General features: G+C 46.5%; 1 protein-coding gene across 1 annotated transcript in view; it reads right to left on the reverse strand.

The window, feature by feature from the left end:
• B9D1 (B9 domain containing 1) overlaps window positions 1-16,773 on the reverse strand; it is a 409,768-nt gene that overhangs the window by 91,090 nt on the left and 301,905 nt on the right. The window contains exon 6 of the mRNA XM_069210124.1: window positions 11,498-11,565. Within this exon, the coding sequence (XP_069066225.1) occupies window positions 11,498-11,565 (68 nt within the window). The remainder of the gene's footprint in view (window positions 1-11,497; window positions 11,566-16,773) is intronic.

Raw genomic sequence — 16,773 nt, forward strand, 5'->3', positions numbered from 1 at the left:
CCCCCCTAGGTGTCGTGGTGGGGGGACACAGGCACCCACAGACAGAGACAAAAGCTTGGCTCAGGATGACTTTCAACAGGTCGCAGCAAAGTAGCTGCTCTGCTACTTAAGAAACCCTGAACTAGAATCAGGTCATTTACACATGATTTAGCACGACGTGCCCAATGAACATGTGGTGCAGGTATGACGATGGAGGCGGCCCCCTTCTATCCACATCCGCTTACATTCAGCAGGTTGCCACGCCTGATCTGAGGTTGTAGTCTGATGCTAAAGCAGTGGGGGAAGCTAGGACCACCATCCCCTGGGCTGCACGGGACAGGGGGACAAGGAAGCATACCCTTTTTCCTGGATTGAAGCCCAAGGCCAGTAGTTGGCCGACCCCCCCCCCCCCCCCGGGTAACCAGCCACAGAGGTGTGCACCCAAGGCTGTGTGCATAGGCAGCCGTGGAACACCAGAGACAACTCCACGCAGCTTGGGGCAAGGCATCCCAGGACTTGCCCAGGGCAGACCGGTCCCCTGCCCACAATGGCAAGGGTAGGTGCACCTGCAGCATACCTCCATGACAGGACCAAGGGTGGGAACCTGCTGCAGGCAATCAGGTGGGGTCTGACCTTGGAGGGGAGGGGGATAAAGGGAGCAGAGCTACCCTGCGACAGCTCCAGCCGCACCCTGGGAAAGCCACAGGGTGATTGACAATCAAGCAACCCTCTGTCAGGCGTAGCCCCTGGAATAGCCCGGGCTGCAAGGTGCATTCGAAGGGTCAATGATCAGTGTCCTGCGTGTGCAGCAGAGGCGGGAGGAAGGCAGCACCACCCATTCACCAACCACACAGCAAGACGGCTGGGGACCCCATCGGGCTTCCCCTCTGGGAGTCAATCTCCACAATTCAAAGAACATCACCAAGTGCTCGGCCGGAGAGCCTCCCACGGGAAAGGGGGGGCTCTCAGAGCAGCACAGCAGCCAGGCAGCCCTACCACCGCCGGTCCCTCACAGAGGACGAGGAGGGACCACACAAGTCTTCAAACCCTTACCCCACCCTCACAGGACCAGGGCAAACCACGTACCTGGCAACAAGGGAGGGTAGCCCCACCTGCACACCAGCTATCCGCCACCAGATCTTGACCCCTGCATGTCGAGAGTCACCAGCATAAGGCGGCAGCCCCTAGCCGTGCCAGGGGCTGGAGGCTAGCCCTCCCCCACTGCCGTGGTCAGAGGCACCAGAAGGGTAGAGCCCCTCTCCAGCACACACCCACTGAGGGGAGGCAGAGTTCCCGCACAGCCCCAGCTCCTCCTAGTCCAGGCCACCCTGCCACCCAAGAAGGGCCACTCTTCAGTCACCAAAAGCCCAGGCAGGATGGGAATCAGGCGTGGGAGAGCCCAGGCAGCAGGCCTTTCAAGGGGGTGGTCCTAGCCCAGGGAGGCACTTCAATTCGGTTTCCCTCCCAGGGTCATGCTGGGTGAGCGTGGGTTCCATCTCCGGAGGGGCTTTCTGTCCTGCCACTCCAGGCATAAGAGGGTCAGGTCCTCCCAGGTGGAGGAGCCCACCCGACGCCCAGTCCTCTCCCAAGCACCCCAGTGGCCGTTGACCGATCCGTTAGCCAGGAAGCATGAGGGGAGGGCCAGGCCCTGTGCCGATGGGTGTTCCATTCTTGGATGCGGTCAAGGGCTTCGGGCTGGCGCCATTGGTCTCTCTGGCCGCTGTTAATGATCCTTCCGCAGGTTCACCTACAGACACCTTGTTACGACTTTTACTTCCTCTACATAGTCAAGTTTGATCATCTTGGTGCTCCACCAGGGCCGTTGCCGACACCGGCAGGGCTGATCCAAGGACTTCACTAAACCATCCAATCGGTAGTAGCGACGGGTGGTGTGTACAAAGGGCAGGGACTTGATCAACACGAGCTTATGACCCACACCTACTGGAAATTCCTCTTCCATGTAAAATAACTGCAATCCCCAATCCCTATCATGAACAGGGTTCAGCGGGTTACCTGCACCTGTCGGCGAAGGGTAGACACATGCTGATCCGTTCAGTGTAGCGCACGTGCAGCCCCGGACATCTAAGGGCTTCACAGACCTGTTATTGCTTGATCTTGTGTGGCTGAAAGCCACTTGTCCCTCTGAGAAGTTGGATGCCGACTTTTGGCGGTAGCGTAACTAGTTAGCATGGAGGAGTCTCGTTCGTTATCAGAATTATCCAGACAAATCGCTCCACCAACTAAGAACGGTCATGCACCACCACCCACAGATTCAAGAAAGAGCTATCAATCTGTCAATCCTTTCCGGGCCAGGTGAGGTTTCCAGTGTTGAGTCAAAGTAAGCCACAGGCTCCACTCCTGGTGGTGCCCTTCCGTCAATTTCTTTATGTTTCAGCTTTGCAACCATACTCCCCCCGAAACCCAAAGACTTTGGTTTTCCAGAAGCAGCTCGGCAGGTCATGGGAATAACACCACCGGATCACTAGTCAGCATTCTTTATGGTCGGAACTAAGACGGTATCTGATTGGCTTCGAACCTCTGACTTTTGTTCTTGATTAATGAAAACATTCTTGGCAAATGCTTTCGTTTTAGTTCGTCTTGCGCCGGTCTAAGAATTTCACCTCTAGCAGCACAATACGAATGCCCCCAGCAGTTCGTCTTAATCATGGCCCCAGTTCCAAAAACCAACAAAATAGAACCGGAGTCCTATTCCATTATTCCTAGCTGAAGTATTCAGGTGAACGGCCTGCTTTGAACAGTCTAATTTTTTCAAAGTAAACGCTTCGGACCTCAGGACACTCAGTCAAGAGCATCAAGGGAGCGCTGAGAAGCAGGGGCTGGGACAGGCGGTAGCTCTCCTCACAGCAGACCGCCAGCTCGAACCCAAGATCCAACTAGGAGCTTTTTAACTGCACCAACTTTAATATACGCAATTGGAGCTGAAATTACTGTGGCTGCTGGCACCAGACTTGCCCTCCAACAGATCCTCGTTAGAGGATTTAGAGTGTACTCATTCCAATTACAGGGCCTCAAAAGAGTCCTGTATTGTTATTTTTCATCACTACCTCCCAGAGTCGGGAGTGGGTAATTTGCACGCCAGCTGCCTTTCTTGTATGTGGTAGCCGTTTCTCAGGCTCCCTTTCCAGAATTGAACCCTGATTCCCCGTCACCTAGGGTCACCATGGTAGGCACAGAAAGTACAATCAAAAGTTGAGAAAGCAGACATCCAAATGTATCGTTGCTGTCACAGGGACATGCGATCGGCCCGAAGTTATCTGGAGTCACCAAAGTGCATGGCTTAATCTTTGAGACGAGCATATGCTACTGGCAGGATCAACCAGCTAGCCGCACCTGCTGGATTGGGGGATAGGGGGATGGGGGCTGGCGCATGCCTGTCTTGGACCAACCTTCACACCCCACAGGGGGAAGCGTGCTGCGGATAAGCCCCTGCCTTGCTAGGGAGTACAGGGTTGTCACACAGGCACCAGCCATCTCCACGGGAGACAGCCAGGCCCAGGTGCAGCCTGAGCAAGAGAGAGGGGTGCCTGCTGGCCTGGGCCAGCAGAGACACCCCATGGAATGGTCATTCCGAGCTGCTGCGGAAATGTGCTGGGTGGAGGAGGATGATAGCACATAGGTGCCTGGACTGCCAGGTAGCTTGCAGGAACTGGCACCACCCAACCCCTTCCACTCTGGTCAGACGGCTGGAGGGGCACAAGATGCCAGGCTTCTTGGCCTTCGCTTTGCCGGGTAAGGGAAGGGCCTCTGTGAACAGCAGGCCCTCAAGTCGGATGGTCCCTGGTGGGGTGGAATCTCTTTGCTTGAAACAACAGCTGAGGCTGGCCAAGCAGTCCATCTCCAAACAGACCCAATGTGCCCAATCGATCAGAGTACAATGGTGTCTGAACCCTCTTTCCCAGTGGGTAGGGAGGGGGGCCACATTGCATGGGGATGTCAGTTTGCGCTCTGGGAAGCCAGGTTCGGAAGGGAGACTCATCAGACAGGGCTGCAAGGTGGCTGCACACCCGGGCCCCAGGGCAGGCCAGCCTGGCCGGGGTAACCTGAACCCAAGCCAGCAGATGAAGCCTCCCTTGGCCCAGTGTATGCCAACGCCCTCCAGGGTACGGCAGGCTGGAGGAAGGGAGCACTCACCCCTGGCTCTGGGATGTCAGTTTGCTCTGTGGGAAACCAGTTTTGGAGGACCGACCCATTGGACTGGTTTGCAAGGAGGCCGCACATCCGGGCCCCCAGGGCGGGCTGGCCCAGGCCCAGGCCCTTGCGGTGCCCAGTCCCGGAACCACTGGACCCCAAGGGGGTCTGGAGCAGCCTGTCCCTAGTAATCTAAGCAACAGTATCAATGCACATTTCCTAATTTACCCAAGTATAAATGCTGTTAGAGGTAGTGCTCATACACTAATGCACATCGTTGCCCTGATGTGCTTTCCGGTTTTTCAAAGAAAAGACCGTAACAATAGAACCAAACAAAATGTACTATCGGAGCACAACTATTTTTTCTTTCTTTCTTTCTTTCTTTCTTTTTTCTAAAGTATTGATAATCAAAAAGTCAAATATGACTATATAATTAGTAAATTGTGATAGACTGTCCACAATCCACATACATTGATATATTATTGACCTCAAGCAATGTAGGTTCTCATAATTTTATATAATGAAAATATTTATTACAAAAATTGGTGACAATAATAAATAACATACAACACTAAACCCCTACAGTAGACAACCAATCAACATAAAAGACATAATGTAAATAGATACAATAAAAGTCCATAATCTAACACAGAAATAAACTACGAGTCAAAGGACCGGATGATATTTTGTCGAATCCACATGTAACATCAGCCGACACGTGTTTCGTCCACACATTGGACTTCTTCAAGGCCATTTACCACTTGTATCTCCAAATGATATTCAAATCTCTTGGTATTGTCCGCACTAAGCTTGTTCATTGTACAAAAAAAAACGCAACTGATTTTCATTTTTTTGATAATATAATTTTAGTTCATCAGCTTATAGTTGGTCCTCTATCCTGCATAATAGCAATCCGCGTCCTGTGTTGCTTCGTTGCAATACTAACGAAGGTGTGAGCCACCTTGACTTTTTGATTATCAATACTTTAAAAAAAAGAAAGAAAGAAAGAAAAAAATTGTTGTGCTCCGCTAGTATATTTTGTTTTGTCCCTAGTAATCTGGAGGAAGGCTACCCCCCTTTCTTGTACTCCATGCACACCAAGGGAGTGAGGGGACAGTCAGCGAGAACGTACACAACCTTGTGGAGCTTTGGCTGGGTTTGAGGAAGCAAATGAACCCTCATCGGGATATCCGGGGCAGCCTGGCCATATGGACATGCCATAGGAACGCATGGAGCGCAACCAGAAGACCCGGAGTTGTCGGAACGACCAGATGGCAGGGCCCCAATGACGTAAAGAATCGCCAGGATCCCTGGCTTCGGGGGCCAGAGGACAAAGACCAGGATGGGGGATCCCACCCTGGGGCCTGCCAGAGCCCTGGCCCTGGGGCCCCTGAACTCGAACTGGAAGAGGAAGCCTCCCCGGGCCCGGCATTCTCCCAGGCGCAGGCCCTTCGGGGTACGGCAGGCTGGAGGAAGGGAGCGCCTGCCCCAGGGCCCAGCAGGGACCAAGGGCCTGGTTGGAGCTCCCTGAACACAGTCATGCATGGGAGTCCTCCCCAGACCCGGGTGCCTTGCCGCTTGGTGGGCCGGAGGGCGAAGCCCAGGACAGGGGCTCCCACCCCGGGGCCCACCAGGGCCCCTGAACCCAAACTGACAGGGTAAGCCTCACTTGGCCCAGTGGACTCCCAGGCCTGGGCCCCTCAGGATACAGCAGGCTGGAGGAAGGGAGCGCCAGCCCCAGGGCCCGGCTGTGACCCCAGATCCCAAACTGGCAGGTGAAGCCTCCCCAGGCTGGGTGGACTCCCAGTCCTGGGCCCCTTAGGGTACGGCAGGCTGGAGGAAGGGAGCGCCCGCCCCAGGGCCCGGCAGGAGCCAGGGGCCCACTTTGAGCTCTCTGAACACAGCCATGCATGGGAGTCCTCCCCAGACCCTGTTTCAGGTGCCTTGTCGTTTGGTGGGCCGGAAGTGGAAGCCCAGGACAGTGGCTCTCACCTTGGGGCCCGCCGGGGTCCCTGAACCCAAACTGACAGGGGAAGCCTTGCTTGGCCCGGTGGACTCCCAAGCCTGGACCCTTCATGGTACGGCAGGCTGGAGGATGGGAGTGCCCGCGCCCCAGGCCCCTGAACCCGAACTGGCAGGGGAAGCCTCCCCGAGCCCGGTGGAATCCCAGGCCTGGGCACCTCAGAGTATGGCAGGCTGGAGGAAGGGAGTGCTTGTCCCATGGCCCGGCAGGGGCCTGGTCGGAGCTCTCTGAACACAGCCATGCATGGGATTCCTCCCCAGACCCTGTCCTGGGCGCCTTGCCACCTGGTGGGCCGGAGGGCAAAGCCCAGGACAGGAGCTCCCACCCTGGGGCCCACCGGGACCCCTGAACCCAAACTGACAGGGGAAGCCTCACGTGGCCTGGTGGACTCCCAGGCCTGAACCCCTCAGGGTATGGCAGGCTGGAGTAAGGGAGTGCCCGCCCCAGGGCCAGCCAGGGGCCTGGGACCGGATCGGGACTCTCTGAAAACAGCAAACCTCAAATTTTGCTAAAAAAATAATGCTTTTCTCACATTTCTGTCTGAGATCACCGGGACAGCACAAATTTCCTAACACCCAGCATTCCCCTCGGCCTCCCGAGTAAAATTATACCTTACTTGTGCGGGTGGGCCAAGTGCCTGCAAAAAGGAAAGGCCAAAAAACGTGTAGAGATTGAGGGGATATCACAGCGAGTTGATAAGCGCAATTTTTCAAATGTTTTTAGGCTGACACTACTTTGGGCACACACACACACACACGGGAGATAGTTTTCTGAGATCCACCATTGTTTTCAGACTCATATCTATCGCTAACTGGAAGAAGGTTGAAAGCACAATAAATAGGAAAAATTGGGTAAGTCCCAGTAAAATGCCAAAACTGTGTTGAAAAATGTGGTTTTCTGATTCCAGTCTGCTTGTTCCTGAAAGCTGGGAAGATGGTGGTATTAGCAAGGCAAACCCTTTGTTGATGCCATTTGCAGGGAAATAACCAGATGCTTTTTGCTGCAGCACTTGTTTCTCATTTCTCACCAAAACTCCAAAATTTTAGTTGTATTTTGGCTAAGTTCTCGGTCCCCATCAGGGCAATCCACAGACTCCAGGTACCTTTAGAATCTCCAGGATGTTGGCAAAAAGGAGGCAAATTTGGCGTGGATAGCTTATGTGGACAAAACGTTATGGGGGCCTAAGTGCGAACTATCCCAAATAGCCAAAAAAAAGGCTTGCCACCTGAGGGGGGGGGAAAGGCCTGGCAGTGAAGGGGTTAAAATTGGGGTGATTTGATTAACCTTGAGTATTCCAGGGAGTTTGTGGTGTTTATCAATCAGCACTAAAGACTTCATAATAGTTAACAATCCTGTTGTATTATGGGACCGATTTAGACATTGAAAGATGAGGGTCATCTGTCAAAAAATGGAGGATGTCCAACATGTCACATTTATACTGTGTAAATAGTAGTCAAATATGAATGGTTTAAACCCTCTAGTTGAGGAGTGGGCCAATACATATGCTCCCAGCAGCTACACTGCCATTTACGGATTTTTCTGAGATTAAACTTCTTATCCTTTTCACTTTTTTGGTTTGTACTGCAATAACCTTATACTATACCGTTGCAGATTTTCACCACGTTGAACATTATGGGGCAACCTAGGCAGACAATCACTTTCCTCACGCATTTCTGATAATGTTGGCCATGTTGTATTAGAGGATTACAATGTAGCACTGATAGGAACCAAAATTGCAAAGCAAAGGCAAACTGAAGTTAAAATGAATTGTGTTTTTATGGTTATAGTTTCTGCCAGAAACGTAGTTACACACGAAAGAAAATCTTGTCACTGCCTATCATTAATTGTAGTGCACCAGCTGAAGCAGATAATGAAACAGGAAACGATATATTTCTTAAGGACAATAATAATAAGGAGATTGTAAATATTAATGTTAATCGCAACCCTAGGGGACAAGGAAAGGAAAGGACCGCGTTATATGGCAAAATACATTTAGAGCAATAAAGTTGGATGAGACACTTTTTGTTTTGCTGTTCTTGTGCTCTCAACGATGTGTAGTATAATGCAATTAAAAAAATAAACATTAAAACGAATCGGCAATGTAACAACCAGCGAAAAAGGTCCAAACTATCCTCTTCAGACAAGACATCATTTCACATTCCTTTTTTTCCCTCTAGAGTGGAGATTAACATTTAAATATTACCGACAGTGAGTTTATAGTTGGAACATTGTAAACATCCGCCCTTTGCCACAAATCATGCTTGCAGTAGAGTTCATTGACTTTAAGGGGCGTGGATTATAGTTAAAGTTGATCTCTGCCACAATAAACATACTAGGGACATGTGGGTCACCCAGCCTCCGACCCATGGGACAGAAGGCCCCAAGGGTATGTAGAGACACTACAGTGGCAATGATCCCGAGCACTGTAGTGGTACAGCCGAGTGGTAGAAAACTGGGGATATGCCAGCCCTCGGGCCAGCTTAGTGTTGCTACGTTGACTTCATTTTTAAGGCAATGCGAAAGAACGATGAACGTGACACTCAGGCCTTGATTCTCAAAGGTACTTACGTGTAGTAAAGTTCCGAGTGCAGAATCTCCGCAGTGTGGAGACTGTGCACCCCTAACTTTACAACACGTAAGTACCTCTGTGAGTTGGGCCCTTAATCGCCAGGGAAGGTTGGGTTAGTGATGAAGTGCAGGCATGCACTTGAGCTCTGTGAGGGATATACCCAGCAGCAATCTGGCACGGGGACTGGGAAGAAGTGGGTGTTTTGTTTTAAGGAAGCAGCTGCGTGGATGACTGAGCACCAGATATTGTGGGTGCATACACAAGATATTCGCCAGGGCAAGGAAAACTCCCCTTTTAGCATTCATTTTGATGGATTTTCACTACTCCTTATTAACACTTTTTTAAACTGATTTTGTTGGTTAAATGATACACAGGAAGGAACATCAGTAATAGTATTCAACTAGAATAAACCTATTCTTCCTGCCTAGACTGCTCTGATGCCTGCTTTTTCAGCAAGTTATTTGAACTCATATCGCACATCATTTGCCGCAGAAGTGGGACAGTTTATGACTGGTGTACATTAGGCTCGAAATTACACCAATATGACTAGGGATTGTTCCATATAGGGGCCTGTTGGGGCCTACTGACGTTGTAGACAGTCTGAGCACTTTGTACCAATCCTTTTTCCTGGGCTCAGCTTATGTGCCAGGGTTGAAGAATCCTGCTTTGAAATTCTTCCTGCCATTCCTGCACTGCTTGCTTACAAAGACAACATACCAATGGCCTGGTGGCTGTGAAAGTTCCAGAAGAAGAGATAATCACATACAAGATCTCACCACAGCAGCATCCCTTGGTCCTGAAGGGAGACACCCCAGGACTTCTAGCAACATGCAGGCCACCTATGTGATCTGCGGACATTATTAGAACCTGCTCTAGGGATAACCATCACAGGACCAATCCACAGACATCCAAGGGAACCCTTTTTTCAGGGTCCATAGCAAATCCACCATGCTGTCTCCCAGAAATTGTTGGGATGGCAGTGCCATTGGCTTTGGAGAGAGAGAGTCAGAGGATTATAGGTTCAACCGGGATTTCCATCTCTCCCAAAAGGGTGTTTGTTAGTCAGCAAGCTGGTCAGTTCTTGTCCTGTAGTACCAGTGCTTAATTTGTGCTTGTTGTTACCGGTGCTGAGCACCGGCACTTATTTTTGAGGGCCGGCGCTTAGTCTTCTGCCTCAAGCATTTGCTGCGAGCAAAAGACACGTTTGGGAAAGACGGAGGAAGAGAAAAACGAAAAAGCGTCATGATGAGAGAATGCAGAAAGCTGCAGGTGTGAGTTGAAGGGGCAGGGAGTGGCGTTAAATGGATTGAAGAGGTCAGAGATGGCATCGAGATTACGCTGCCTCAGTATTCCGTGTTCGCAGATTTAATTTCAGCAACCGTGTTTTTAAGAGGAGGGCTTTGAGCACCAGCACCTTTTTATTTACAAATTAAGCACTGTGTAGTACCCACATTCCTCAGACGTCTTTGTCCATGCACAGGGGTATAAAAAGTGGAGGTGGGTCATCTTTTAATGTCTTGAGATGACTTTTCACCTCTCCACCTCTGATCAACATTTACTTGGTGAAGTCCACATGTTGGCTCGCATTCTTGCACAGCATTCTGGCTCATTTAAAAAAGGAAAAAAACGACTGGTGGCCAGAAAACCTCTCCCTGTACCTTAGCTCTACCCTAACCTACACTGTAAAATTGGTACTTTCCATCCAACATTTCAACAATTAAATGACCAGCAATTATGGTTTTGCAGCTTGACGATCTTCTAAATTTACCTGCTGTACAAAATCCCACGATCTAATGGTTGGGTCTGGAAGTGACTGGTGCCAGAGTTCTGCCTAATCATCATCTGAGCCCTTGAGAAGGGCATACCAATGCTTGTCGGTGAGTAGCAGCTAATCACCCTGCACAGATATCTTCCCACCTTTTCCCTCTACCAGAATAAGGACAATACCCACCTAATAGGTCTATTGTTCTTGGGAGGATTTAAATGTCAGTTGGTCAGAAGAGTAACTATTTTGGCCCAGCAGGATAGTTGAAAACCTGAATCTAACGAGGCTGCTTATTGAAAATATATATGCCATGTACATCAAGGAGTGCATATATGGTCAAAATAGTATCTGATACTAGCTCTAGACCCTTTCAAATATGAAAAGGCCATGGCAATCACTTTTCTATATTGAACTAATAATAAAGTTTATTTGCAGTTTTCAAAGTGTAAATTCAGACACGCACTACATTCTTACACTTTAGAGAAAAAAAGGAGTATTTCTTTCGTTTTTCCAAACTGACTGATAAAGCCTGTATAAATCAATATCAATTCATTCTGGATCACATCTATGATAGAGCTACCTGTGCAATCAGACAAATATAACAATCTTCCTTACTCATCTTCCACATATTTACACAAATAGACAGTACAGGGCTGGTTACTGCAGCTATGTAGTAACCTGCCTTAATTTAATATTTCATACCACTTACCAGCAACCACTAACTAACATTCAACTTTAAACCAACTACATTGAGCATTCTCACTTACATTTACCTACCAACATTGACCTAATAAACTCACATTTATCGAATCTGTCACTTACAATGACCAACCCAATTACCCACTGACCCATCAATACTCACAACCACTCATCACACATTCCTGTACTTACATAACCTCTCCCATCTATTTTATGAAGCACCAACCCTATGGGCTTTGTCTACGTGTGGTGATTTTGGGAAAGGGACAAACACAGTTAATACCACAACACTGTAAATCATCACACTCCCTACCTTCTCGTCCTTCTCCTTGTGCCACAACCTTTGGGTCAGTGAATTCTGGACGACGGCCCATAAACCAGCTGCAAGAGAGCCACAAAAAATCATTTCTGTTATTTTCGGATACACTAGCCAAGCAAATCCTTATTTTCTAAGCATCTGATTTTAAATCAGTCCTTTACTCAGATAGCAGCCTGATGAAAAAGAATTGCAATAGTAACACGTTTCAAAAGCACAGTTCTTTATCAGACATCAGTCATAGGAATAAAACACTGTAACTGGATAGGTAAACTGTTTTCATTTACGTAACACTAACTAGTCTGAATCTGGACCTGGTTGTTGGCAATCAAAATACATTGCTGTGCGGCAATTTATTTGGTGGACTTTGTGAAATGAGGTGGCAAACTGGGAAATATTAAACAACTACTTTAAGGTGCCATTGCTGTGATGACACTTAAAAGAACGTCATTTATTCTAAAAAACACACCTTTTCTTGTACTTTATTTTCTGATTTTCACTTAAAAACTGGAGCCACTACGGTTTTTGTGAGCAATCACATCCGACATGTTTTATGAACACACTTTCTAGATAAAAATGTAAAAAAGGTAAAGGTTACCGACCTATACATTAGCCAGATGTATAGATCGACACTACTTTACAGCTTCTCCGATGTCTGGGACCATCATGGAATTCCCCAGACTGCAGTACAACAATCAGCACATGAATCTGGAATACACAGCATTGTGGAGTGGAAAAGGTTATTTACCAGTAACAATCATTCTGCTACACCAGTAACCTTTTCAGTTTGGTAGGCTATGAAAGACGTTTTCGAGTTGCTGTGCAGACACAACCTAGAAATACAAAAGGTGAGATTGGCAGTGCTGCAAGCTACCCAGAATACTAGGTAGTATCCAAGTAGCTCTGGGGGAGCAGTCAATGGCTAACTCAAAGAAGTGGTATCGGGGGAGGGGGTTGCCAGGTTACAGAGCACAAAAAACATAGCTGAAATAAAGAATGGAATGTCCAGCTAGAGTAGTGAAGTTTGGTAACTAAACATTTTACATTTCAAACCATATAAATGTATAACCAACAGTCAACACATTAGTAAAACACTAGAAAGTAAATAATCAAAATACAAAATCGAAACATAACGTTAATACAGATGGAAACCAGGCCTCCCGAATTGTACACATTAAATACTAGATCGTGAACACTACAGTTATCCTGAAGTAGAAACGTGCATCACCACACAACTACACTCTATAATTAAGTCATTCAACTTTATGCAGAGTGGAGCCCTGTTCACAAACAAGCAGTAAATCTGTAATTGCACAGATACATCCACGTAAAGTGCATATTTATTATTTTTGGAAATTAACAAACATTCAAAGTATTATGCCTGGAAATCTGAGCCATGTACGGGTTTCCAGGAGTGCTCTTTACCTAACACATAATAACATTGGGAGCTACACAACTTGCATATTTAGTTTACTTACAAGTCCCTAATAAAGTGCACTACTTTTGTCCAGGGCCTGTAGACTAAATGCTACTAGTGGGCCTGCAGCACTGACTGTGTCACTTACATAAGTAGCCCTTTAAGCTCATTGATGCGTGTGTCGGCCAATGGCCGACACACGCACACTCTCTCTGGTGTGGGCCACAACCATTAGCCGATGCAAGGGAGAGGTTTTAAGCACATGAGAATTGTTTTTTTGATTTAAAACCCCTTGGGAGACACGAAACAGCTTCCGTGTCTCCCCCAGCACCTTCACCCACCCCTCTGTCACATCAGCGCACCTCTGTTTTTCCAACCGGAGCAGGAAGCAGCAGGTAAGGGCCCCACCTTTCAGAAAGGCCTTGTTTGAAAGGGGAGCTTCTCCCCTTCCAAACAAGGCCTTTCTGAAAGTGTTTCCATGGCCAGGAAACACCACTAGACACTAGGGAAGTCATCTGTGGGGTTCGGCCCTCACAGGACTGGACAGCCACCACCCCGGAGGCAATTTATTTAAAAAAAAAACAAAAAAAAGTTGGTTTACTCCTGGGGTTGGGTGAAAAATATTGTATATATATATATATATATATATATATATATATATATATATATGAGGACAACTTCGTTTTTGATATTTAACCGCCTGTCCAGTCGGAAAAGTAGCACCACTGCACATCGTAGCAGGTCTGTGTGACTAAAAATGGATTGTCACATAAGAGCAGTCATGTTGGGATATTCACAGCAAATCTGACAATTTTATTTTGGATTCGCCTACAAAGGTTTTGCACTTTGGTTCATTATTTCATTTGGCTCCAGCAACCCACTTGGGGCAAAATGAAAAAATTGCAGGACCACCACAACCAGCATGCACTGCTCACTTGAGAGGCCCACTGGGGCGGACTGGTATTTAAAGAGACTAATCAGGTGCCTGTAATTAGACAAGCTGAAGCCATGCCGGTCTTTTCAGTAAGAAAGAAATGCCTGGAACACTTCCAGCACTGGCTGCACCTATGAGGGTGAAACACTTTTATATTTTTCTCTGCTGAAGAAAGGATTGACCTAGAAACACGTGTCCAGAGATGAATTTATAACTTAAGGCCTGGAATAATGAAACTGCTTAAAGAATTCACTGTGAGTTGCTGGCTTTGCTTTTTCTTCCCATTTATATAACCTGTTGGGAGTGCGCTTTCACATGAGGACAACTTCGTTTTTGAGATAGATATATATTTTCTCCCTTGTATTTAACAATTATTGACTGTGATTATAATAAATTTTTATGTATGCATAGGCGACCAGATCTTATTTGTGATATTGCATTATAACATGAAAGAAATATATAACGTCATATTTGAATTTTTATTCTAAATATAGCACAGGATTAGAAGTTTATTATTACTTCTTAAATATAGAACTGCCCTGTTACAAAATGGCCGCACCGTTTGCACCTCTCCTAAGTCATGTAGTTTACAACAAAGAAGGACTATATGGTTTAAATAGTTGAGTGTAAAAATGGTTGCCAATGTCCTGTTGAAGGCTTCGGCCGAAACGCGTAGACATTTGGTGGGGACAGCGTGTGTGTTTTTTGTATGGTGGGCACATTATTGATTTCCTTTTTGTGCTTATGTACCAACTTTTGCGGGTTCTTATTTACCTGCATACAAATCTTTTTCATTAAATAAGCAGCCGATTAAATTATTTAAAAGTGTTTTTTGATTATTTTACGAGCTGGTTTTGGATGATGTGCAGCCCTTGGTGTGCGATTACAATGCACCAGTTTCTTTGAATATTTTTGTTCCGCGTTATGTCTGGTTCGCGGTAGGGCTAGCACGCCACTTGGAGTGCGCGTGATACAATTTTACCAGACCTTTTTCAAAGGAGGACTTTCACGCTGCACTGCGCCGTCTTGGATACATTGTTGCTCCCCCGTAGGATCGTTGCTGCTGCCGAAGAGAGTTTTCTCTCTCTTAAAGGTAAGGAGGACCGGTGCCGGGGGGAGCCTTGATACATCTATTGGAGTTATTACGTCGCTCGACTCGGATGGACGATTGCAGTCATATATCCGAATCATCCACCTAGACTTTGTCATGTTGCACAGACAACACTCGTGTAACCAGCGTTCGTAAAATACAATCCACTAACGTCTATCGGCATGCTTTGCGTTTTTGATTCTTTTACACACGCTGTCCCAATATTTACGGTCCGGCATTTTAGAGTTTATATTTTTTGGATTCAGGTTTTTTGGATTCTAATTTTTGAATGAAGTTTTTGAACTTTCTCTTTTCGCTTGGAATTTTTGTATTGGGACTGACCTTTAATAGATGACTGCACTTTATAGATTTACAGATTGGTAACCCTAAGCTACAGTTGTGCTATCTGGTATATCTCTGTGGATCTAATTTACCATTTTTCGAACTGTTGAATGCACTATGGCTAATCGGAAAGCCCTGTGGGAACAAGCTGCTACTACTTTATTTGATAGTGCTCCTGGAACATCAATGGCTTCGGATTTAATAACACGCACAGCAGCCACCATTATCTCTGAATTAGAAAAGGCAAGAATTTTAGAATTGAAAAAATGGTGGGAAATGACCTCGCTGACCAAATATATACAAAATGGTCGTGTGCCACGAGGTCTAAGAATTCTAATATTGCCTACCCTTGGTGACATGGATCCTGATCTCTTAGAACAATGGAGAGTACATACATCTGAATGTTCAGTCAAACTGATGGATACTTTGATTATTCAATCAAAACGACGTATGGAAGAACAAACCCATAAAATCGAACTTCTAACTAAAGAACTAGAAAAAATGGGTGCCTCCTTAGAAATACAACAACTATTGACGAAGATGGAAGAACGCATTGCTAAAAAAGAGGATGAAATTAAACTTCGTAAGGCCTCTAAATTTAATAGACATAAGAAAGATTATGAAGTAGGCAGAATTTACACATTTGCCCGCAAATATAATACACTCAGAGCACAAGATAAAATTGCGGTGACGGATAGTTCCAATGTAACAACTAATGCAGTAGAAGACAGTTCTGATTTAAGCTCATCAGCTGATGAAGCCTCTGCAAATAAATTGGATTTTCACGGGGAAATGAGACTATTACAATCAATTACGCCGCAACCAAACAGGGGCAGAGGACGAAGTCGAGGAGGTTCAAGACGCGGAGGGGGAAGAGGCAGAAATCACAAATATCAAGACTAGAGGGGACGCTTCAAACTGACCATCCCAATATTATTGTAAACATCTCTAAAGTACAGTTAACCTTGAATCAATAATGTATTTTAAATCTAGGGCTAAGTTTCTGTCCTGATAATCATTGGGATTATGTTGATACCAGAATAGAACTGTATAAATACACACGCAAGTTGCGTTGTTGAAACATTTTTCTAAGAAAACACAGGTCACTACATCTGGTTTCAATACAAATGTAGATATTCCATCTGGGTTTCACATTAATGAAGTGCCTGACCTAGTAGAAATTGGGAAGTTAAGTGGTTCAGATGATGTTAGTAATGATACAGGTGAAGACAAAAACATTTTGACTGATATGGGATTTATTACAAATCAGACTATTGCCAGTACGTTAAAACCCTCCAGTAGATTCAATCCCCAATTACCGACGGGCAATATGATTGATATGTTCTATGAATTGGTTGTTGATGATATTGATCATTTTCGTAACAATTGGAAAAGTATCAAAATGAAAAAAGCTCAAAGAGTTAATTTCTCAGCCTCAGATTGGAAAGATCTAAATGAGCTTAAATCCAATAATACAATTGTCATCAAAC

Source organism: Pleurodeles waltl, chromosome 10, assembly GCF_031143425.1.
Source record: "Pleurodeles waltl isolate 20211129_DDA chromosome 10, aPleWal1.hap1.20221129, whole genome shotgun sequence".
NCBI classification, from domain to species: domain Eukaryota; kingdom Metazoa; phylum Chordata; class Amphibia; order Caudata; family Salamandridae; genus Pleurodeles; species Pleurodeles waltl.